This window comes from Trematomus bernacchii, unplaced genomic scaffold (genome assembly GCF_902827165.1).
Source record: "Trematomus bernacchii unplaced genomic scaffold, fTreBer1.1, whole genome shotgun sequence".
In the NCBI taxonomy this organism is placed as follows: domain Eukaryota; kingdom Metazoa; phylum Chordata; class Actinopteri; order Perciformes; family Nototheniidae; genus Trematomus; species Trematomus bernacchii.
In genome coordinates this window covers 16,301,123-16,326,794 of record NW_022988050.1, presented here as the reverse complement: position 1 = coordinate 16,326,794, position 25,672 = coordinate 16,301,123, and the positions used below count along the sequence as shown (strand labels likewise).

At 39.4% G+C, this 25,672-nt stretch overlaps 2 protein-coding genes across 6 annotated transcripts in view; both read left to right on the top strand.

Moving 5' to 3' along the window:
• Nucleotides 1–1,403: 1,403 nt before the first annotated feature.
• On the top strand, nucleotides 1,404–8,213 carry chmp6b (charged multivesicular body protein 6b). Its single transcript, XM_034119863.1, has 8 exons — nucleotides 1,404–1,615; nucleotides 2,788–2,897; nucleotides 4,320–4,407; nucleotides 4,489–4,575; nucleotides 4,697–4,762; nucleotides 5,727–5,807; nucleotides 5,889–5,961; nucleotides 7,205–8,213. The coding sequence occupies exons 1-8, from the start codon at nucleotides 1,553–1,555 to the stop codon at nucleotides 7,252–7,254; spliced, it is 618 nt and encodes a 205-aa protein (XP_033975754.1). The 5' UTR covers nucleotides 1,404–1,552; the 3' UTR covers nucleotides 7,255–8,213.
• Nucleotides 8,214–15,146: 6,933 nt separating this feature from the next.
• Nucleotides 15,147–25,672, top strand: part of baiap2b (BAR/IMD domain containing adaptor protein 2b) — a 76,831-nt gene continuing 66,305 nt past the window's right edge. For all 5 annotated transcript variants that reach the window (XM_034119859.1, XM_034119862.1, XM_034119861.1 and 2 more), the window contains exon 1: nucleotides 15,147–15,407. In XM_034119859.1, the coding sequence (XP_033975750.1) occupies nucleotides 15,333–15,407 (75 nt within the window). In that variant the 5' untranslated portion in view covers nucleotides 15,147–15,332. The remainder of the gene's footprint in view (nucleotides 15,408–25,672) is intronic.

Below are 25,672 nucleotides of genomic sequence, written 5' to 3'. Positions count from 1 at the left end.
GTGTTACATTTGTCCTAATGTGTGGTTTAGGGGGGAGTTAAAGGTCACTTTTTGTTGCTGAGAACCACATTGTTCTTGGTAAATGTAGTATCACTTCAAATTCTTAGTCCTCATAAAGTTTTCTGTGGTGCATAAAAACATCTCAAATGCAGTCCATTTGGTGCACATCCAATTCAGGCAACAGATGGAGCAATATTTACCCCTTTAAATCGTTTTGTTCAAGAAAAAACCCAGCAATTGCATCTCCTGTTAACTGCACATCTCACTGTTCTAATATTAGTAGAGTCACTGAAGAGAAAAGTAATTTACTTGAGTGATAAGTGTGGGTAAAGTAAATGTATTCTTTCCCCAACACAATACATTACTAGAAAACAAAACAAGTTGAATAAAAAAGTGTTTTTCTGCTGTGAAGTGTGTCCTCCCTTTCTGCTGCTCTCTGCTGGACTGAGGCCGGAACATTCTGCCACTCTAGATTCATCCCTGTGTTGCACTGCTCCCATAGAAACAGGGCTCTAGTTCCACTGTCCATTCCACTGGTAGACTCTGCTTATTTAAACCCAAATAATAGGTTTTATTCACTTATACCTTTACATAAAATGCCAGTCTTTATTTATGTAATGTTGTATTTAGTTCAGTTACTACCAGATCCTCTACCATGCATTGTGAACTGAGCTAACATTTACTATGAAGGCGTTTATGATCTTATAACTTTACTGCACTACATTTATTTAATACCTTTAGTTACTTTGCAGATCTGGATTAATGATGTGAAATATAATCAAGTCTTAAATCAGACTTTAGTTACACTTGGAGTAAATTCACAAGCTACCCTGCAGTATACAAAGTCATTAAAACTGGCACCTTTACCTGCTGTGAGAACACTTTAATGATCAATAATTATAAAACATATCATATTATTATTCTGAAATGGACCAATCTGCACAATGACTACTTTTACTTTTGGTATATTTTGATGCTAGTACTTTGATTGAGTTACCTTTTGAATGCAGGACTTTTACTGTAACAGAGTATTCCTACACTCTGGTACTTTACTTTTACTCAAGTACAATATCTGAGTGGCCTACTTCTCCCCGCTCTACTTGTATGAATGTTTTTATGTTTGTTTTGACGTTATTAGCTTGATCAATGTTGTACTGCAGCTCTCACTTGTGACCACTGGAAGGCGATAAACACACATGTACATCTACTATGGTGTTTCTACACGTTGTTTGTACTTAATTTTAACATACATGCATTTATGTTGACGCTTACAGGGGTAACGAAGCATTTCTCATGATGAATACATAATTTGATGACTACTTTTTAGGGATTTCTGAGGTTTTCTAGAGTTTCTTCTTGTAGTTTTTTACCCTGCCCGGGTTCCGTCCTTCCTGATGTGGGTGTGGACAACAGAAGAACAGATGACTACACAAATAATGGAGGAGAAGCTACCCTAGCATGCCTCTTATAAGTTAGGAAAACAGGTTTTAAATTAGCTCACCTTCACATTTCTTTTCCTGGCTGCAAAGCGTAGCTGGGATGCTGTGTCAGAATGGGAAATCTTTTTGGAAAAAGGAAACAAACCCGAGTGACAGAACAAGACAAAGCGGTGTTGGTGAGTGTCTCAGCTAGCTTACATTAGCTAGCTGTCCAGTGTTAACTTTGATACTGTACGTTCAGTGCTGTAACAAGAGGGGGTCCGCCGAACTGCTTTATAAATAGTAGTCATTTAACAACCTTTAATATCAGTTATCGTACAAACACAGTTTTTACAACACAACTTAATCACTTTAGCACTATGCAAGTAACTCTGTAATTCGGCTTGAATATAATTTAATTAACCCTTAGATTTAGGTGTGTTTATTACCTAAAACCCCTTTATTATTCTGCTTTCAGTTGTCACGTTTGAGAGCCGTAGCAAACAGGTTCACTCAATTTTACGAGTTGAGATATTAACCACTTAAACGAGAGTGGTGCTGAGCTATGAGAGGCGATTTTGTCCAAAGAGGCTAACGTAAATCAGGTCTAGCTAATCTAGTAAAATATCTTAAAACTGCTCTGTTACAGGTTGTGTATGTTTGACAGCTTCTGTACAGGTTGACAGAGCTGCAGGCCTGGACCTTATGACACTGACAGCTATATTACTCAGTACTCAGATCTTGTACTTGAGTAAAAGTAGAAGTACCAGAGTGTAGGAATAATCTGCAAGTAACAGTCCTGCAATCAAAATGCTACTCGAGTAAAAGTACAAAAGTATTTGCATCAAAATATATTTAAAGTACCAAAAGTAAAAGTAGTCATTTTGCAGATTGGTCCATTTCAGAATAATATATATGATATGTTTTATAATGATTGATCATGAAAGTGTTCTCAAAGCTGGTAAAGGTGCAGCTAGTTTGAATGACTTTGTATACTGCAGGGTAGCTTGTGAATTTACTCCAGGTGGAACTAAAGTCTGATTTAACACTTGATTATATTTCACACCATTCATCCACATCTGGAAAGTAACTAAAGATACAAAATAAATGTAGTGGAGTAGAAGTACACGATTGACCTCTGAGTTGTAGTGGGGTAGTAGTACAAAGTAGTACAACATTGAAATACTCTAGTAAAGTACATGTCCTTCAGAATTGTATTTAGGTACAGTACTTGAAATCTACGTAGTTACTTTACACCACTGCACAGAGAGCAACAAAAAGCTGCTCTATCATATGAATGAATTGGTTTATAGTATATATATAAGTATATTTGAGTGTAACTGTCATTGTGTTGTCTTGGTTCTCTCAGCAACTGAAGCAGCAGAGAGACAAGCTGCGGCAGTATCAGAAGAGGATCAACCTGCGGCTGGAGAAGGAGAGACTTCTGGCCAAGCAGCTGCTGAAGGATGGCAAAAGAGAGTGAGTGGGAAAAGAGTTTACAGTGTTACAGTTTACTGAAGGATTTCAAACAAAGGGATACATCATTATAGGCAAGAGATGGTTAAGGTTTCTGACCTGTGGAGTCCCTTGAATTGAAATGATGATTTTAAGATTCACATTAGGGACCATCTTTTTATGTTATTCATATTAAAACATTTGTAAGGATATTCAGGGTCCAAGATCCTTTAAATAACAATCTATGTACATATTAACCTATTGTCATTAATACGTTTAATGGTAATAGATACATAATAGGCAGAATTCTGTCAACATGTTGAAAACATTATTTGAAAATAATGTTGTTCAGTTAAACAAATGTAGCTTTTATTACTTAGAGAGCTTTTCTTCATTTGTACCTTAACCCTCCTGTTGTCTTCGGGTCAAATCTGACCGATTTACTACTTTCATCAATCATAACTTTTTTGTTTTACATTGGATTGCATTAAGGCTTTATGAGATCCTTCACAGTAGACTTTTGAACATATACAATTGCTGATCACCACTTTCATTGAATTTTGGATGATTTAGTCAACTTTGTAACACCCATGGTGTTCCCGGTCAAACATGACCGCCATAAAGAAAAGGAATCAGTAACCATCCGGATCAGATAAAACACACACACACACACACACACACACACACACACACACACACACACACACACACACACACACACACACACACACACACTCTAGATGTGTTCCCCCCCTTATGTGCCCAATCTCCCCATGTGAATCACACCTGGCACTCACACACGCACGCACGCACGCACGCACACATGCACGCGCACACACAGATCAATTTGACACATTTCCCGCTCTTATGTGCCCATCCCCCCACCTGGATCACACATGGATCACACCTGGCCCACGCAATACATGTTCAGTGTTTATTCTTTGTATATTAACTGCAGTTTTTCATGTATACCAGTAGTCTGATACAATATTTACAGTTTGAAAGGGTGTTACATGAAATTTGGTGATGACTAATGGTTATTGTGTTAATGTAATAGCAGTTAAAACAGGACCGGTCAAATTTGACCACGAACACCAAAGTAAGGGGGGGAACACATAGGGAACAATAGGAGGGTTAAAGTAGGGCTCGACGATATGAAAAAAGGAATATATATTTTTTAAGAAATACATTCATATTTATATATAGATTTGTAAGGTTGTCCATTGACGCTGTTTCCACCAGGAGAAATTTGATTAATAATCATCAGTAATGTAGATTTATTGAATAAGCAGGTAATGACAAATAATAAAACATCTGGAAAAGTTCCGAAAGTTAGACCACTTCACTGTAATGCAGCCTTTAAAAGTTAGATAGTTGAATCTTGTTGCCATATTACTCCAGGCTGCTTTGTGAATTCACATTGAATATATTTTCTTGTTCAAACAGTAAAGCGCTCCTCTTGCTGAAAAAGAAGCGCTACCAGGACCAGCTTCTAGACAAGACGGAGAACCAGATCGGAAACCTGGAGCGCCTGGTGAGGATTTGATTGACAGCCAGTGCTAACAGCAGCAGCTTCTTTGAAACTAACAGTTCATCTTTTTTCGGCTCCTTTTAGGTTCAAGACATCGAGTTCGCCCAGGTGGAAACAAAGGTCATCCAGGGGCTGAAGATTGGAAATGAGTGTCTGAAGAAAATGCACGAGGTAGGTGGTGTACGGAGTCCCAGGAGGGGCTGAAAAATGTTTTGATCCCATGTTTGATACATCACCCCCCCCCTCCCTGAGTCACCTGTTATTGACGGGCTCTTGGTGTTCCCCTCCTCAGGTGATGTCCGTTGAAGAGGTCGAGCGGATTATGGATGAAACCCAAGACGCCATAGAGTACCAGAGGGTAAGTTCCTGTGGATGTCAGACATACATGACAATTATTTCTGCACCTATTTAAATATTTAATATCTAACTATGTAAAATGTCTAAAAACCTACACCCATATTATATATTTTGTTGAATTATGTACTTGCATTCACCAAGTTCCAACTAAGTGAAAGAAATAGGTAATTGAAATCAAGATAACAGTTTAATAGATCATACATTTACTTTTTATTCACACACATATTTACAATACACTTTTAGATTTTGGCTGTTTTTCACTTCATATTTTAAATAAATCAAGGATTTAAGTTTTGGGGGAAATGGGTTGTCAGAGATACAAGCTGGTGAATATTAGCGGCAACTAAACTACATTGGAAAAACTTTGATTTGACAACGTGTAACTTGTTATTCAGTGTTTTTATCACCAAGATTTGAGATTCTTTGGAGGACGATATCTCTGAATAATTTGGCTCCTGGTAAACCCCTCCTGAATGATTTGGTAATCCTAACCGGTAGAAACTCTCTGCAATGACAGCATGGTGGTGAAAACAACAATTCCCATGATCCTATGCCATTAAGGATGTCACCAAACTGGGTGTAGTGACTACAAATAAAGTGGCTGGGAGGCTAAATTAGGCTTATCAAATGTTCCAAAGAAGAGTCTCTGCAGAATGATTTTGAATAGAGAATATAATAATGCATTTACTAAAGGCCTAAGATACTCCTAAACAAGTGGACTAAATGCAAAGAGACCACACCCAGATGACAACTGTTAGAAGTTCTGATAAACTAGAAAACATGTGTGCATTCTAAACAGATAGTGATAAACACAGGATAAATAAGCATTTTTGTTCCAATAATGACATATTGTCTATTTAAATACTTTATTATTTATTATTATTTATTTATTTAGATATTTCTAAAGTCCGATGTACAGTATAACAGTGTTAGAGGTTTTCTGAGAGTGTGTGGTCTCTCCGCAGCAAATAGACGACATGCTGGCGGGCTCCTTCACTCAGGAGGATGAAGACGCTGTGCTGGCTGAGCTGGAGGCCATCACTCAGGTACACTGATCAACATTACTCAGATATGTGTATTTGAATTAGAAATGAAAGATGTGTTTGATCATGCGTTTTGTCCCTCAGGGAGACGTGGAGCTGCCTGAGGTTCCTGAAGACGAGCTTCCAGAAGTCCCCGAGGCCACAGAGGAGAAACCAGGTCTGCTGTTGTCTTTGTTTTTCATTATTTTCGGACCTTTGCTGTGACATTTTGTTATCCTGTTTCTGTTGTACTGACATCCCAGCCGTGTGATCCTAATATGTTGCTCCCCTTATATACCAGGCTGAATCAATTGCTTTTCTCTCTTGTTCCTGATTAAATCAAACCTTGGCTCAATGACAGATCATTTAAAAAATAACCAAACATCATAGTGATCGACCCACACTCTAAGAGACATTTTAGTTTCTGGATTTTACTAATGTCAAACTCAATTGAACCGACAGCTGTCAGGCAACATTAGCTGCTTCACATGTCTGGGACCAACTTCTCTCAACAACTCCGACTGAAAAAGGGTTTCTCAGAATCACTTTATTCGTCCCACAGAGGGGAAATGTGCATTTGTTACAGAAAGAAAAGAGCCAAACACAGCTTAATATGAACCAAGAAGCATGCATTAAAACAATATTAAAGATACCATTCTTTTTTTATTATTACACATTTTACAAAATACACATCCTGTAACAATAAATAAACATCCTTTTATTGTTTACCCGCCTTAAATTAATGCCAAATCTGAATTCCAGCGTTTTCCTAAAGTCAATCATTTTGTGATGGACTGCCGTTTAATGCAGAGTAGCACCACTGTCAGATTTGGTGTTTTTGAAAGGAAAACTGTGTAACAATATTCTGCTACTGCCTTTCCTTTTAGTTGTACACCCTACTACTAAACAATATTACACCATGGCTAAGGATCTGATCTTGTATTTGCATCGGTACCAACCATTTTTAAACCGTATAGCTGTTAGCGCTGCCTCAGTTTTTGCCCACCTGTGACGTCAGCTCCTATTAAACAAAACTGCATTTTCAACAGCCTGTTTTAGGTTGTGTCCTGTAGTTATAATTAACATAAAATACTACTAGTATCTAATCAGAATCAGAAACAGGTTTATCACCAGGTAGGTTGACACGTACGAGGAATTTGACTTGATGTCAAGGTGCATACATAAAAGTAAAACAAAAATTAAAAACACAGATAGAGAACTATTTTAAGAAAACTATAATAACATTTAAAATATATAGTAAAATATAGCAGTATTTACATAGAAATAGAATGGAATAAAATATGTGCAGTAATAACATTTACAGATATTGTGTGGATAGCAAAAGAAAGTCAGAGTGATGCAGCCCTACCTTCTCAGCAGGGTTGTTAATAAACGAACTCTGTGAATCTCCTTTGTTCCAGAGCGGGATGGTCCCAGGAAGAATCCGGAGAGAGAGATGCTCGCTGCGTAGGAGCTCCTCCACAACACTCCTCCACCCCCCTACAGACACACACACATCAGCTGCAGAGGCCTGTGATGAAGTGATCAGCCTCTCTCAGAGACTGCTCCTCCTCCATATCGTCACCCGGTCTCCGTTTGTCCTCGCTGCCCCGCGTCCACACAGGCAGCCGGGACCGCATCACTGGAGGAAAGCTGATTTGAATCCTAAAGACCTGTGGGATCAGATAACTGTGCCTAACCTTTGTTATATCGCCACTAAATCATTTGGAATACATCGACTTCCCTTAATGCATGTCATTGTGAATCATTACATCATCTCTTAGTATATAAAGGCTATTTTCAGAAAGACTTTGAGATTCCTGCATCTTTTCAGTAAAATGAAGGTGAGTGGAATATCGTTTGATCTCAAGGAATAGTAAAAATGACTTTAAAAAACAAATCTGCAGAAACATTTTTCCAAAAACACAATGTCCAGATGACACGGGATGTTTCACATCAGAGCGTGCTGTGAACTGATTTCAGTGGGACTACTTTCTGTCAAAAAACACTCTGTAAAATCAAACGCAAATTAAACTTCTTTTGTCTTTTATATCATACATATCTGCTCATTTTAAGACAAATGTGGAAACCAAAAGGAAGAATTGTATATTCAATTGTTTTGGTTTCATGATGACACTCCCTTTCTCTGCATACATGTATCTGAATACTGTTAGTTCTCAGTCTACATAGATGGAGAACTTTACCCAAAGACCTGATTTTTCTTGCTTTTATTGATGAAAAAGAGCAGTAAAAATACTTAATAATAAAAAAAAGTTCATTCTTTTGTAAGTGCAAAAAGACAATGTGATATCTGTTGGATGGAAGAAAAACAGAAGGACTGAATGCAATACAAAACAACTGTTCTTGTAATTGTATAAAACTGACCTTTTGAAGAAGGATTAATACAAAAGCCCTGCTCTGTAGTCTTTGGCATCTCGTCTGTCTCACAGTTATTTGACCCACCCTGCTACATCTTCCTAACATTTGCATGTAAACTCGCAAAAATACTGACCCTGTTTCCAGCCGCTTCACTGATCTAATTCTCTGCTCCCCTTGTGGATTAGCTCCGTGTCATTGGAGGGAGGGCTAAGCATATCGTCTGAGGGTTTACCTGAAGCCCAGACAACAGTTGGTAATCTCTTCAATCCACACCCTGGGTCTCCACACACTGAGTATTATAATAGCAGGGGCCTTTCATTATTTCACTGTGCCCAAATGTATAGAAAGATGGCCGACAGAGCTAAACTTGTATCATTGTAGATCCATTTGACTAATCTGTAAATCATTTAATCTCACTAACAGATAACTGATGACTAACACTGCCGACTGTCCTTCCTCTGCAGCATCACACAGGTCGTCTTAAAATACTTTGTAATGTCTCTATACTTTCTTTTTATAATAAAACTCACTTTTTGTATTGACATTCTCTGTGCTGCCAGGTCAGATGTTCCACGTCTGAACACAAGGTGGCGACAAATAGTTTCTCTCCCATCTGTTGAGAGCAGGTGAATTATTGACGGAAAATGTATTGGAGCATTCCTTTCCATGATGCCAATGTCTATAATGCGTTATGATACTTGTAATATGTTATTATATGATTATAGAGCTTTTTGGCTATAGCTACAAGCCCTCTTATTACATGTATAGTGTTTTTTGTAACAATATTCATAACATATAAAGCATTTGAATTATGACTTCTTAAATGCTGGCAACTCACAACCTTTTGTGTTGCCATAATCATAGTGTTTTTAAATTCCTATGGGTTTAATGCATTATTATCACTGTTATAAAGTATTATAAGTTGGTTATTGTTCAAGTGAAGTGAAAAATAATGTTCCAAATTATGCAACAACACAATTATTTTAACCTTACTTAATTGCATTACAAATTCATTTTACCACTATATATGCACCATGATCCTTGCAAAAAATGTCAGTGAGCAACCAGCAATTTCTTTTAAATAGTATGTGACATGAGTCATTATAAGAGCTATCATGGTTATTTCACAAAGCATTATGAATATATATATGAGTCCTTTTAAATATACAGAGCTATAAGCATATTGTAACACATTATAATTATGCTTTTAGACAAGGACGTCTTTGACAGGGTTACCAAACCTTTTCTAGACAATAATGAGCTTCTAACTTTATGCCAGCAATTTATATTGGTCCCTTGTACACAATGGCAGCTCCATATGACTAGTCCCTGACCTTTAACCCATTTAAAACCTGTGGAAAGAACTAGAACACCAACTGTGAGCTGGACCTGATCCCCCCCACATCAGTGTTGGCCCTTTATGTTAGTTGTTGTTGACTCTGAATTTGATATATGATCTGTTACAGGTTCAAGATTTGGTGGAAAGTCTGAAAAACATGAGGCTGTAGGAGCAGCACTGATTTTGGAATCATGTTAAAGAAAAAATAACATATTGGTTGAATGATTGTACAGATTCTATTAGCCAATCCTTAAAAGTTAGCTCTTATTTTCTTTTGAAACCTTTTTCTAGTTTTTAAAGAATCTTATTGAACTGACTAAAGCACCAGCTAGATAAATAAAAGAAAGGCTTTCTAATGTTTCTATCCTTGGCCTTGAAGTACTTGCATCCTTAAATGTTCCTTTGTTGAGGCCTTCTGCATGCCTGAAACGTTCCTGACCTCCTCACATTGAAGTTTGAATGGACAGCTCCATCGGGGGGGTGTGGGAGTGGGCGTCGCACAGACAGAACCAGAGCGCCACGCTGATGAATCACCAACGTGGATCTGAATCCAGATACAAAGGCTGAGAGGACGCTGGTGAGTAGGATGTTCATGAAAATCAGAAGCTGCTCAATGGAGGCCTGAGTACGTAGGTGATCGTGTGTTCCTGCCCACATTAACACCTGCCTACCTGATACTCCTCCACTGTGGACTGAACACACACACTCATGCAGAACTATGGTAAATTACAAGGGCAGAGCCAACTAAAATCTCACATCATTTAGGACCATCTCATGTTAAGGCTCACATTTTGTAATAGTAAGTCTAAACTCTGTAAGGACAAGTCCAAGTTACATCAAAAGTCTTTAAAGGTCACCTATTATGCAAAATCCACTTTTTCATGTCTTTTATACATCAGCATGTGTCCCCTCTGTGTAAAGAGACTCTGAAAGTTTCAGGAAAAAGATTCTCTCTCTTTTTGTCCTGATCCATTTATATAAAAACCTGTCTGAAAATGAGCTGATCAGATTTTGGCCACTTTATGATGTCATAACGTTTTTTTGGCTTGTGTAACCATTGGCCAATCAGCAACCAAGGTAACCCCCCCCCCCCCCCCCTTATCACCTGAATCTCCTCCTAGAGCACATGTGTCAAACTCAAGGCCCGGGGGCCAAATCAGGCCCTTGGTGGATTTAATTTCGGCCCGCAGGATAATTTCTCATTACTATTAGATCTGGCCCGCTGGTATATTGCACGTACACCTTCACTGAATCCTGAGGGTCTCCTCAGCTCAGAGCCTGAGCCCAAACATTGATGAACTTGCACCCGAGATGAGATGCCAAGTATCTGAACTAGCATCACAGCAGCACACTGAGTTTACATGGATGTTTCCTTCTGCACTTTTTATCTTGAGACAACAGAGCATGTTTGGTTTTTCTTTGAGGGAAATAGTTTTTTTGAAGCTGTGGAGAAATGCAATCATAAGAAATGACTCTGCAGATAGAGCCATAAGAAATGAATGCAACTGATTATTTAATGTTTAATGTTGTTTTTATAGGCAATAATTTCAGCTTAGTTAGTTCCAGGTTTAATATGTGCAATAAGTTCATTTCAATAAGTTCTGCAATAAACATTGAACCAGTCCGGCCCTCGACTAGTACCGATTTTTTTATTTTGGCCCACTGTGTTTGACACCCCTGTCCTAGAGCACCATTGTGTTCTTTTTAACCAAATATCTCAGAAGGGCGTGGGGAGTGGCTCCTTATTTTCATCTAAGACCCCATTTACACGGGAACGTTTGCGTTTACGCACCGAATTCGTTTTCAAAAATGTATTCCGTTCACACGCATTCGGCTCATTTAACGTGTCCGTTCACACGAGACCACTGGAAACGCTGGAGACGCTGTAGTACATATGCCGGGCCTGTAAGTGGCGCTGTACTTTCGCCACAAAATACACCAAAAGCAGTGAAGAAGAGCCCCGAGCATGGTTGCCATGGTTGCCCTTCTGTTTATTCTCCGCGGTGGATTTAGCAACATGTAGTTCATGTAATTCTCCATGTCCACTTGTTGCTGATGGTTGTGGTAGAGGAGCTGTAGATTTTGCACTAACATCTGTAGCATGGTCAGTAGCAGTAGCAGTAGCATGGTCAGTAGCTACTGACAGTAGCTACTGACCATGCTACAGCAGTGAGCAGCAGAGGTGGGGCTATGGCTTCATCGTTATCAGGAAATGATCGTATAGGGCGTACACACAGAGCCGTTTGCCCCCCCAGAGCGTTCCGGTTGCAGATCTATCCACCTTGAGACCCGTTATCGTTTGCGGGGTCCGTTTCCGCGTTTCCGTTACGGCCTCGTGTGGCCGAACAGGCTAAACGAAAGAGAAAAGTTGTGGATACAACCGTTTGTGTTATCGTGTAAACAGCACATAAAGTAACAGACAGAGAATCAGCACTTTTGAAACAGGGCTGAAACAGAGAGGATTATGGGATGCTACAATGATCTGTTTGGTGTTTGGAGCCAAACACTTCAGAGACATGTTTTGTATATATCTGAGACATAATATATTGATGGAAAACTGTAAAATAGGGGACCTTTAATACGTGAGTATTTACTTGATATCATGTGACATAGCTACTGTCAAGTATGTTGTTTTAATATTGGGGGACAAATATAAGAGGGGTTTTGAGGTTGCCCCCTTGATCAAATACTCATTCTGCTTTTTAGTGAATTTTAATGCAATTTATGATCAAAGTGTCTTTAGTTGTCAGGTTCAGGTTATTTATTAGTACCCGTAGGTAGATTGAGTTTGCAGATAACAAGACAAGGGATCCATCCTGACACACATTCTAAAAACAACACAGACATATCTCTAATAACATGGGCATTCAAAGTTAATGAATAAATAAAAGGCATCTGTGTGACACTGCTACGACGTATTCTTTGGTGCGATAGCTGCCATAATAAAGCTGTAACTTTGTTCTACACTTTGGGACAACTAACCTCAGTCTAGAGTTACTGTATGTAAAAGAAAACACACAATTCAGGTGTCAGGTGGCTATTCAAAATACAATTACAATGATTCCATACATTTATTCTCCTGTAGATCAACTTCTATCATTTAATGTTATCCCTGATTCAGTACACAGCTATATATCTTGAATCTATCTGTTTGTAGAAGTAGGTAATATCTTCAATGCTCAGTACTCCAGTTTAAGTGTATCTAGTTGTTTCCAGTTTCGCTGTCTTTGTAGTAAACTAAGCTACAGAGGTGTAAAGTGCATTTACTCAAGTACTGTACTTAAGGACAATTTGTAGGGATTCGTACTTTACTTGAGAAATGGACCAATCTGCACAATGACTACTTTTACTTTTGTTACTTAAAGTGTAAAACTTGAGTAACATTTTGATTGCAGGACTTTTACTTGTAACAGAGTATTCCTACACTCTGGTACTTCTACTTTTCCCATACCAGATTTTCTATTTCCTACCAGTGAAGTGTCTTGCCCAGGGACACAACGACATGCTGACTGCAGTGGGACTCAAACTTGCTATCCCCTGATTCGAAGTCCATCATACTATCCACTGAGCCACAGCCTCCAGTCTCATTATCCAAGTGTAAAATCCTTTAAGTTCAAGACTTCCTCAGCAAATTGTCGGATGCAAGTATTTCAGATCTCTTAATGCTGAGCAATACAAAAAGACGAAAAATGAAAAATGTTGCCTTTTAAATTTGTTCTGAGTGTGTTTTACTATCAGTGACTCCATTATTACAGTTTTTTTCCAAGTTAAACTTTTTTCTCTTCTCTCTCAAGTCACATGTCCTGATTGTTGAGAATGAATGCCTGACTCGAGTCTGAGGTCTAGAGCTCTGCTGTACTTGAACTAACCGTAATCAACAATCATGTTCTTAATTTATTTGTGTACGATTAGACTTCTAGTTGGATTGGCAATCACCAAACACAATGGAAAGCTATACTTGATCATGGAAACTAACTGCATGAATTGAGTAGCCTACACTTAGAGGAATACATCAATATCTGGCTGACAGAGGGAGCGCTGCTGTTTGTTCTGGTAAAGATCAAACATGCTTGATAGATTTTCAATGTGTCAGTTTGGTCGCTTTGCAAAATGGGGTCTGTTCTGGTGGTTTATTGATGCTCCACTTTATCTACCAGCAGCCCTTGAATATCTCATATAACATCTCTCTAAAATGTGTTTTGCAGAATAGAAAAGGCGTGACACACTGCTGCTTCTCTGTTATCTTCTTCTGTGCTTTTACTCATTGAAAGGCCTTCAGATCGTGATGCGTTGAAATGTGTGGGATTCCCCAACCCACCATACAAGGTTTGTAATCCAAGAAAATGTGGCTCCATCCCACTCATACCAACCAAAACCCACTGAGCCAAAAGGAGTGGAGCCACACAAATATAGAGCAGGGTAAACAAATAAAGGATCAACAGTTATCTTACCTCCAGGTACATTACAGTGCATTATCAACCTCAGCCCTACAGAAGTAGACAGTATTGACAGGATCCATATTTAAAAATAATAAATACTAGACTACATCCTAAATTCAAGTGCCTTAAGGAGTATCATGAAATATTACAGTGCTTTAATGTTGGAGTAGATATCATTCTTCTTATTAAATGTGTAGACTGCTCTGGTTCCTGTGAGATGCTTGCTCGGGTATTCTGAATGGATGCGGCAGAGGCGGTGGCGTGGGTAGCGCGTGCGGAGGAGGCGAGGCTTTTAAATTATAGGCTGCATTCACGGACTCACCGTAAAATCCTAGTGTCTTCAAGTTGAGGTTGTTTAGAATTAATTAGTAGTCATAAAACCAAAGGCAGAAAAATAATAGACTGTACTCATTTACCGATGTCTTTAGTCATATCCACATGACTTCAAGCCTTTGGCATTTTTGATTTTTTTTTGCCAAGCATAAACATTTGAGAAGATTCCAAAAATGTTGTGGCCTATGTGTCAAATTCTTCCATAATAAAGGACTCCATTACTCAACGATGTTGCTCGATGTTGCAAATTGCAAAATTATAGTTTTTTTTAATTTAAATACAGTTCTCCTACATCAATCGTGGCGTGGGTGTGAAATAATTGTACACCATTTAGAGAAAGGAATGGGTGGTTAAATCACATTTTAATTCTCTTTTTAAAACTCAATATTAAACAATAAAAGTAGCAGGCTATTATCATTATTAATATTAATATTAATATTATTATTATTATTATTATTATTATTATTATTATTATTATTATTATTATTATTATTATTATTATTATTATTATTATTATTATTATTAGTAGTATAGGGACCCAGCAGCAGAGTTAACCTCATTTGACCATGTACATTTTCTTCAGGAATACAACTCTTGTGATAAAACACTGAACAATTTATCTTGTTTTTATTTTATTTACACAAAAATGATCATATTCAAAGCTTTTTGCTATGGAATCTGCCATTTGATCCCACAATGTAGTCCTTTACTTTACTTACTTTTTATGTTAATCATGCATGCATTCTTGTACAACACTAGCATGATTTATCCAATCTTTAGGCTGCTGTTGTATGTTTGATTTCCCACCGCCCATGAAGGCAGCACCGCCCCTCTGAAGTGGGTCCGCCTCTGCGCTCCGACGGGAGGCTCCGGCGGAGGGGAGCCGTGTGGGCGCCGCGGAGGACTTTCCTATAAAAGCAGGGATCCCACAGCCAACCGAGCTTGTCTCTCTGTCACAGGCAAGACAAGAGCCGCGAGTCCCCGCCTGCAGCTGTGTTATTTCTCCCGCCACAGCCCGGAAAAGCATCCCGACCTCACCTAAAAGGAAAGCTTTAGTCTATGGTTCTGACTGACGCTCCAACAAGGATGTCCCGGACCGACGAGGTGCACCGTATAACGGAGAATGTCTACAAGGTAAGACGGAGCTTGTTTGTTTTCCTGGCGTCCTCCTGCCGCGGAGGGACACCTGCTGCACCGGGGGGAGGCTTCATAGGACAGGCTAACTTACTTCACTGAGCCCGGGTGTTGTGGCTTTTCTGTCATGTGTCAAAGTGATTTATGATAAAGACATGATCACTAGGTGATACCAAAAGGGCTTTTATTAGTGTATTTCCTTGAAAAAAAGTGCTGGAACACTAACAATAGCCTGTGCAATGGTTGTAAATCTAACTCACAGAAACTGAGGCTAGTTTAGAAAGACAGATGATTGCTTTCCTTAGGTTAACAGATTTCATTTACAAAGTATGAGAAATATTAAAATATGATGTACTCTAATCCCTTTCTTCAGTCAAATTGATCATCAATTAATTCAACTGTAATTGTTTACCCAGTGTATGGACTCATTTGATTTATGTCTAGTGAACCTCCCTTCCCCTCTGGTTATTACAATGCTATTTTAGCAGGAATGCTACTAGTCAGTCATGTTAATTCCACCTCACTGTGACCTCACCTCCTAACTGACAGGTTGCCCCCTGAGGAGGCTTTTATTAGTGTATTTCCTTTAGCCTGACTGATGGTTGTAAATCTATCTCACAGAAACTCATGTCTGTTTAGAAAGACAGATGATTGCTTTATTTATAGGCAAACAGAATAATGATTTTCAAGTGTCAGAAATGATAAAAAAGTCAAATGATGTCTTCAAATCGTTTTCTAATGAACCAATCACAGCAAAATAAACAATTTATTTCAATCGTAATCGTTTACTTGGCAGTGTAAGCACTCATTTGATATAGTGTAGTGAACCTTCCCTCCAAATCCAGTTATTACTATGCTATTTGTGCAAGAATGCTGCAAGTCAGTTGTGTAAATTCCACCTCTCTGACCAAACCTCACTGACAGTTTGCCCCTTGGCAGTTCAGCTAAAGTTACACGATAGCAGAGGAGAAGCTGTCACCATCATCTGTGGGAAATTCTCCTGGAAGTATCTGTAGACATTACCTGTGTGAGCTTATTTAAAGAGGTGGGGGCTCTCAAAATGTCTCTCCAAAGGAGTGCTCATGATTAAACTAGTTGCAGTATTGAGAGTAAACAGTAACTGTTCTGGGTACTGTTCAGCTTCACTGCGCTCTGGGCATCAGGTGAGGTAGATTTCAGGCAGCGAACGCATCACAAGGGTTTTCCTTCATGTGAAGAAACTCCACCTGTTTACAGAAACACTCCAGGAGAGAGCTGGACTGCCTAAAAGCTTCCTGGTACATGAGAGGTGTTCGTGGATGCAGGAGAAAAAGGCCATGTGTGCTCACTGAGCCAAAGATGCGTTTGGTGAAGGTCGGGTTAAACAGAGTTCATGCTTCCTAGTGTGGCCGAGGCAATATCATCAGAACTCAGCCTAGGAGTAGTATCTGATTTTCTCTGCTACATGAAAGCACACACAAACACTCGCTCTTCACCTGGAAAGGCTCTAATGAGGGATCGATGTTACAAAAGGAGGAGGGGGCGCCTGGTGTTGTGACCTGTGGGAGGTTTCTTTGCATCAGCCAGAGACACCACAGAGAGGGAGGAAGAAGAGGAGGAGGAGGAGGATGTTGAGGGAGGAGAAACATGATGGGCAGATCTGCATTCATTTGAAAAGAGGGGAAGTCATAAGTCAATTGGCAAAACATTTCTGATAATTAACAAAGATTGTCATTTAAAAAACCCACATTTTCAGTTTCCAGCTTCTCCAATGTGAGGATTTGCTGCTTTCCTATGTTGTATATCATCAGTGAATAGCCAACCTTGCAATATATGACCTTGCAACATTTTCTGACATACTACAGGCACACAAATACTGCATATGAATCAATGCAACAAAAAAAACATGACCATTAGCCGGACTGCTTGGCAATAGAGCGCCGGGGGTCGATTATGAAAATGCCACCATGCAGAAAGCAGCAGCGGGGTTTCTTCCTGTCATCAGCAGGCTGCATCATTATGGAGTCAGCAGGAGTGAGGAGGAGCAGAGGGCCCGAGCGACCCGCTGCTGGGGGGCCGATTGGAGGGGACCAATAGTCGCTGGGGGGGCAATCAGTGCAGGGTGGTATTCATGAGCCGGTCCAATGAGGGATCTGAGCGCCTGTGTTTAGAGAAGCTAACGGGTCTTTATTCGTTCATTAAAGGCGTGGAAGATGAGCAGCCCAGAGGTGCCAGCCCCCATTAGATACCATCAGCTCTGTTTCTACTGAGGGGAGAAGGTACAGAGATAGGGGTCAGCAACATGAATTATACAACATAATATCACAATGAAGCAGTCAAACACAAACCTCCGCCAACAATGCAAACTCCATATGATTGGTTAATGTTGGTACTAGTGGTTTGAAAATGTGATGGAGCATGGGGTTCACTTTTTAAAGACTTTTCCATAATGGATCCCTCAACTTCAAACCAAATCTACCTATACTGGTACAAATATAATTACCTGAACATGAATTTAAGACATGCTAGTAAAGGTTTGTACATTTGTGAACCTGCTTTAAAGGGGACCTATCATGCAAAATGCACTTTTGTACGTCTTTTATACATGAATATGTGTCCCCGGTGTTCCACGGAACTCACCAAGTGTCAGAAAACACAACCCTCTCTATTTTCCTCCATACCCAAATCTCTAAAAAAGGGGCTGCAACGGATCTGATAAAATCTGATCCAGATTTGAACACTGTCCTGACGTCAGGAAAGTGGCGCTACGGCTATTGGGCCAACTCTCCACCTATCAGGGGAATGTGGGGTTGGGCCACGGCCGGCCATTGCCGCTCGAAAGCGCTGGAGACGCTGTAGTACATATGCCAGGCCTGTAAGTGGCGCTGTAGTCTGCCACAAAAGCAGCGAAGAAGACTTCCTGCGCATGGTTACCATGGTTACCCTTCTGTTTATTCTCCGCTGTGGCTTTTTTTCTCCCTCCCCGAGGCAAGCGTTTGCTCCCGCTGCTTTAATTCAATGCAATCCCTCCCCGTCGAGGCAAGCACTGTAATTCTCTCCGGTTAGTCCACCAGCAGAGGACAAACACCCACCTCTCCGCCTCTTCCAAGGAACGAGGGGACCGTGCGGCAGAGTTTCAGTTTCAGTTTCTTTCGCCGGCCAAGATGTCCGTTAAAGTTTAAATCTTCCGGACAAAATTAGAAAAGTGCCGGTCAAAGGTCGTCTTTGTTATTTATTGAGCTTTAAAACAAATGAATAACGACTCTATAGGCCTATAATAATATAATAAAACACGGAGGACGGAGATCTATTTTTCTCCCCCTCTTGACTTCATCAGCGCACGGCTCCCCTCTCCTGCAGGGGGGCGTGGTCAGCTGCAGCTCACAGAATCAGCCCCCTGCAAAAACAGTGCTGGAGAACAGCAAATAGAGCAAAATGAGGCATGGCTAAAATGCATGATCTGTTTGGTATTTTGAAAACAGAAACGTATAAATATACCTTATATAGGTATGGCCCTACAATATATCATTTAAATATAGCATGATAGGTCCACTTTAAATGAAAATCTCGATTATCAGAATACAGCTGCTGATAGGCTGTGATTTGACTCTGTTTTTACGGGGATGACTTGCTCTAAATCACATTTTAATCAGTTTGGAACACTTGGTTATGGCCATTTTATATTGCATTTGTCCTCAAGCGACAACTAGAGGTGATTTGCATTTTTGCAGATTGAGCAGGATTCATTTGTGGATGTGGGATGGATTCAACATGTATGGCAGTTCAAGTCACAAAGATGAATTTAGAAACCAACGTGCTATCCTAAAAATGTATCAAAACCTTATTAGACTCCACAAAATCTGAATATTATATGGAATTCTGTCAATAGAGATTTCATATTTGAATAATAATTATTCTCAACAGCTACCATTAAGCAGGGCACGTACAGGTCAGCTGCTATTATTTGAAGAAGAGTGGGGTTTAATTACTCACTTGGTCTACAAACTAAGAGAGATGATCTTTCCCAGGATAAACAATGATTTTATTTTCCTGCATCTCCGTATCCAGTTTGTTTTGTTTGTATCAGATGTCAGAACAATATAAATCAAAACCAACAGTAGAGGACCGAAGCCATAACCCCACTCCTCTGCTGCCGAAACTAGAGATACTGAGTGTAATTTTTACATGACTCACAATGGCGTGTGTGTGTGGGCAGTGTCTCACGACTGTGTGTTTTGTTTCTTTGCACCCTAACTGTACTGTTGAGTGGCTGGCAATATATCTGCCTCTGAAATGACATGTCCTATCAGATAATGCTATTAACAAAGGGGCAAATTCCTCGTTGGGTGTTGGATTGAAGAGTCAACTCTACTCCGTGTTTGGTGAAGTTTTAGATGCTGGTGGAGATGTGCTAGTTACCCCCTGACAGTGGGTTAACTGCCTCTCCTCAGGTTGTTGTTGTTGTTGTGGTTGCTGAACAAGCATCATCTGTATGTTTGTTCAGGAGTGTATTCAGCCAAGTGATGTAATCCCAACAGTGCTGCAGGCTCCGTGTGTTTGAAGCTCGAGCGTCGGGGCCAGGCTGGTGTTTTGGTGGTGGGAGTGGATTAGCAGAGAAACATCACATGGTCCATTCATTGATTTTTGTAGTGGCTATGTGTTTGTGTGTCTCAGCTCTTCTACCAATGTTGTCCTCCAGATCTTAAGAGAGGATCTCTAGCTCCAAGGCAAGATAGTTTCAGGTGTGGTTGATATGGAAACGTGTCGATTATGGTCTATAAAGCACATGTTGGAATATAAATGTGTTTCTACGTTTTCGCAAAAATCTAAGTAGAAACTGCATATAGGTTCAATAACCTAGGGAGACCAGTTGTTGATTTATCAATTAAGTGACATAAGGTGCTTTCACACCGCAGTACTTTTCCCACAAAGGTTCATCAGAACTTAGTTCATGAGAACTCTTCTGATTCTGATGAACTAAAGAGCAGATCGCGTTCACACCGCGAGTTCCTGAGGGAGGATTAGGCAAATGAAGCCGCTGACGTCACTTCTTCTTCGTCTGCTTTGGGTTTACTGGCAGGCCGCAAACAACTTCACGGTGTATACTGCCACCCGAAGTCCCCGGCCGGAAGTCCCCGGAGTTGGGGACTGGCTTCAGTAGAAGCTGCTGGGACTCCCAGCAGCTTCTACTGAAGCCTTCCGAGTAAATCGCCAGAACGCCGACACCTCCTCATCTCCACCGCTCCCATGTTTTCTTTTGTGTTGCCATAAGTTAGTCTCTCTGCATTTGTGCGCTGGGCTAATGCTAATGCTAATGCGAGGATAATAAAATGGCCAGCCAATCAGACATAGGAACCTTTTTCTCCCACGAAAGTCCCTGCTCTCCAGCAGGGACGGAAAAGGGGGTAAAAGGTTCTCATGAACTCATTTTAGTTCCGGATTTTTTTTGGTTTGAACGCGACATTTCGGAACTATATCGGAACTAAAGTGGGAAAAGTACTGCGGTGTGAAAGCGCCTATAGAGTATAAATCTGAAATATAAAACATTTGCTGGTTACTGGTTTGTGAAGTGAAAAATTGCTGCTTTTCTTTAAATTCAATATGTTTATTTTAAGCTGTTTAAAACTTGGCTTGTCACAATAATTACTATATCAACTTATTGTACTATATATGTACAAATGACGCTATTGTATAATACATGGAGATGATCTCAATCATTTTTACAGATTTCATTGTTTACATATTGTACTTTTTAACCAACATGAGGCCACAATTAACAGCACGTTTTGTTTCCTACTATTATAAGACTTGGGCATTGTGAGTCCAAGAGTTAATTTTGAAATGTAGTTTGTGTATTTTAATGAGTTTTCGGCCAATGTCTGAATATTCTTAAGTATTAAAACCACAGTTATTTTTTAAGAACACTTGCATTGATATTCTATAACATTTTAAGAGATGAAATTACATTAATATAATATATCACAATCATCGTCAGAGGCCTAGTGAAAAGAAGAAATAAGAAGATGTTACCATGGGCTTGTGATTGGCATTTTTCACTATTTACTTCCATTAAAAACTATTCTAAGTGCAGTTTGGTGTGAAACTTGTGCAAAATCTCTCAATTGACAACTCTCAAGAGGCATTATAAAAAGTATAGAGCTTCACTCTCGTTTAGAGATAACAGGAATGCTGTTGGTATTTGTTTAATTTTCATCGGGGAGCATTCATTGTCATATTTCCAAAACTGTGTTCACGAGGGAGGGATTTGGGTCCAATGTGTCTGATGTGTGGGGGCTGTGAGTAATTCAGCCGAACACTCCATCCCCACAGTCACACTGGTACAATCTGCTCAGTATAGCCCTAGCCTTTTCATTTCTTAACCCTTGTGGACAAAAAATTTAAATTACAGTCAACAATAGTAGTTCTTCTGCCATCTTCTCAGATATACCCCAACAGAACTTGTATAACGTTTTAAAATACAATAATATTGATAATTTTCTTGTTTGTCTTGAAAATGTCACAAAATAGTGACAAATGTCCATCCTTGATTCTCAAAGTCCAAGGTTATGTCTTGAAATATCCTGATCGGCTAGTCAAAAATCCAAGTATATTATTTACTTTAGCATGATATGAAAAAATATCCATATTTGAGGGGCTGGAAATGGCATTTTCTAAAGTTTTTGTATGAAATTTACTTTTTCTTTTATACAACTATTCGATTATAAAAATACTTTATGACTATTTTCCTGTCTATATGCTAATTGATTAGTTGGTAAGTTAGATTAGGGTCATCCTAGCAGCTCTATAATAGTTGACATAGTTACCGAAGCCATCATTTCATTAACATTAAATTGGATTGTGATGTAGTATGCTGTCTTATCAGAGTGATGGCCAGCTGCTGTTTCAGGCAGAACGCAAGGTGTAATGGGGAAAAAACCCAGCAATATTTCCTCATTCCAATCATGAAAAGATGCCTTGGTGTTAGCCTCAGTTCGGAGCAGGCAGTTTGAGCTCTGGTACGTTTCCCTTTGTTCGTGTTTGGGGTCATTTGAGGTGAAACGGAGCCTCTGTGCTCATGTGGAATGAAGTATATTGAATCCAAATGCTCTGCTTAGGCCTGATTGCTCCAGTGTGATTGTTTCAAACCACTGATTCCTCCACTCTGATTAGTCACACTGTGCTCACCTCCATTGTCTCAGCTCGGAGCTCCATCCCAGCTTTGTGTTCTGTGCCTGCAGAGCACCGTGCCTCCTCTGGCTCCAGGCTCTGTTCCAGCTCTGTGCCAACATGTTACTGATCTTTGGGCGGCATCGATGTTTGCGAGCGTCATCGTGACGCTGACTGACAGACAGTGTAGTAGGGTGGACAATTGTGTTATGTAACAAGGAAGCAGGTACAGTTTTACAGTCCTACATGAACCTGCATCACAACAATGCATTTAGCTTTACCCCTCCTATATCATTTTATTAAAGATAAGTATAAGATAAGTTATATATGATGTGTTCAATGTAGTCTGATAGAATTGATTCGTCCCCCAATTTGATAAATCCAGTATTTCAAAAGAGATGCTTTACATGCTATCATTTAGAGTTTTCTTACCATCATGATTGCTCATTATGCAAACGGTTATAAAGGAGTGTATGTGAAGTAGGGCTGTGCAATTAATCGTATTTTAATCGCAATTACGATTTTGGCCTGCCACAATTACGAAAACATAATAAAATCGTAAAAAACGATTATTTTGCTTTGCTTGGTTGTGACCGTGCACTGCAACATATTTGATCTAATTTATTTTAGTCTAATTTATTTGTATTTATCATATTTACATATGTTTAGTAGCTTGTTGAAGTGCGCTCCAAAATATTTGTTGATCTTGTTTATTGGTATTTATTATTTTGATATTATTTATTTAAATGTAAATATAAATGTATCATTTATTTTATTTATTTTTGTATTGGTTTTTCAGTTGAATTATACGTTCAGGGTAATCAACAGTTAAAAAGATACTGTTCAAATTATTATTTGTATTTGTTTTAAAGTTCAATAAATGGATGTTTTCAAAGTCAATGAATAATCGTATTTAATAATCGTGATATCAATTATTGACCAAAATAATCGTGATTATGATTTTTGCCATAATCGAACAGCCCTAATGTGAAGTACATGGGATCTATTGTTTCATTCATTTTTTCTTTCGTTTTATTGTTATTTAGTCAAGAGCGTTCCACTCCCATCCCTGTTTTTTTATTTTTTTTTACGTATTTATTTCAGTTAGTCCATTTTCACTCAGCTGTCTATATCTACAAAGCCAATACATCAAATACTCAAAAATAGATGAAAACAAAATAAGACAATATTGATTTTCTTTTGAAAAAAGGGTGGTCATCCATGTGTGTGAATGTGCAGGCCACTGCCACTAAATGCACTTTGGCCAGGTTATGTTTGACTGTGCTAATTGGTATTGGGAATAGTAGAATTTCACTAGTATTGATGGTTCACTGTGTGGAGAAGTGTGCTTTATTGCATCACAGTGTATGTTTTGGGATCGCTAGTAGCTGGGGCTAAACGTGCTTCAACTTTTTATAATATTGTGTCAGAAGTTTGGCTAGTTATCTGTTACTGCTTATTATTTTGGAAGCTGTAGCAACTATTCCTTATATAGAAACTGTACACACTGCTCAGCCACAGCTATGATGTTACTGCTATCTTCACATCATCATCACACTCTGGCAGAAATCCAGACTGAATAACATTCAGAATAACTCTTCCTGGACAAACAGACTCAAGTTTAGTTTCTTTCCCAGGGCCATATGTGCACTTAACGCTGCTAATATTTAAGTTATCATGTCTTCCGTGCAATAATCATGTCTTCCGTGCAATATGAGGGGAATCGTGCAATTTAATGTATTATTTATTTATGTACATATTCCCTATCATGTCTATTTAAGTCCCATTTCTTGTTTTTATATTGTCTTGTTGTTTTCATATTGTCTTGTTGTTGCGCGTTGGCACCTTGAGTTCATATTGTAATTTCGTTGTACTTGTACAATGACAAATAAAAGATCTTATCTTATCTTATTATTCCAGATAGACACACAACGTACAACCCCTAAGCTTAATAATAAGTAATTTAATAATAAATAAATAAAATAAATAATAAACTTAATAATTGATGTGGGGGAGAATAACCAGGAAAGTGGTCGTTTGCATCCATGACAATGCACGCAACACCGTGGGGGAACTGGGCCCTTAGTTGTCTGATTTAGAAACCAAAATATTTATTATAAAAAATGTGTCCTCTTCCCAGAGATGTTATTCCTCAAAGCCAGCTAATCACTAATAACGTTTATGACAGATTTCTGAATTGGCTGTTGTATATTACCCTTTACATAACAATTCAATATTTATTTAAAGAACAGGCAGTGCCCCAAATCCTCATCCGGACGACATGAGCTTGGTGCAGCTATCCTTTTGTATTATTTAGATTCCACCAACTGCTCTGTTAGGGCTGTTGCAGCACAGCTAGCTGTCATCCAGCATAACTGTTGGCATCTGCTGCTCGTATGCAGCATGTCAGCAGCCTTTAGCACATCTGTAACGTATCTAAGCTGAGCTGCTGGGGGATAGGGCAGGAGAAGTGCAGGCTGTCAGGCTGAGCAGGAGGATGGCAGAGGATGAAAGGAAAGTTACTGGGATGCATCTCCAAACAGAGACGCAGGATGGAACGGGGAAAATGGAAGCACAGTGTGTGTGTGAGCCACTGTTCTTTTCAGACTCTAATTTGACTGAACTGAAGGGGAATAAAAGGACTGAGAGGCGAGACAAATATGGATTTCCTGCTGCAGTGTGTATTCGGACCTGTACCTTAAGTGATGTTGTAACCTGAGATTTGAAGAGGAAAAGAAGGGATGACGTCTTTAAAGATGAACCATTATCTCACTGCTGCAGCCTTTCAGATGTAATGCTGAGCACACACACTCTCCCGTATGCTCTGCAGCAAGTCCTGGCATCACATGTGCAGAAACACCTTCACATGTCGTGTCTGTGTACAGGAAATGCTGCCAAAAAGTCATATTTATTTTAAAAATCCAGCATTCCATCCATATTGAATGAAGCCCTACACTGGCGAACATACGTGCGAGCACAAGATCATTTACATGTACGCGTGTTGATCAAATCTGTGTTGGTCTGAGGCCATGATGATGATGATGATGGTGATGATGATGATGAGGAATCTGTGTCATATGGTGTTGGTGGAGACTCCCTCCCTCCCTCCTCTCCCCCGT

What these genes read in the sequence shown, in the direction of transcription:
- chmp6b (XM_034119863.1), top strand. Translation starts at nt 1,553, where the DNA reads ATGGGAAATCTTTTTGGAAAAAGGAAACAAACCCGAGTGACAGAACAA. An exon ending in AGCTGGAGGCCATCACTCAG is followed by an intron (nt 5,808 to 5,888) that starts GTACACTGATCA and finishes TTTGTCCCTCAG; the next exon opens with GGAGACGTGGAGCTGCCTGA. An exon ending in GGCCACAGAGGAGAAACCAG is followed by an intron (nt 5,962 to 7,204) that starts GTCTGCTGTTGT and finishes CCTTTGTTCCAG; the next exon opens with AGCGGGATGGTCCCAGGAAG.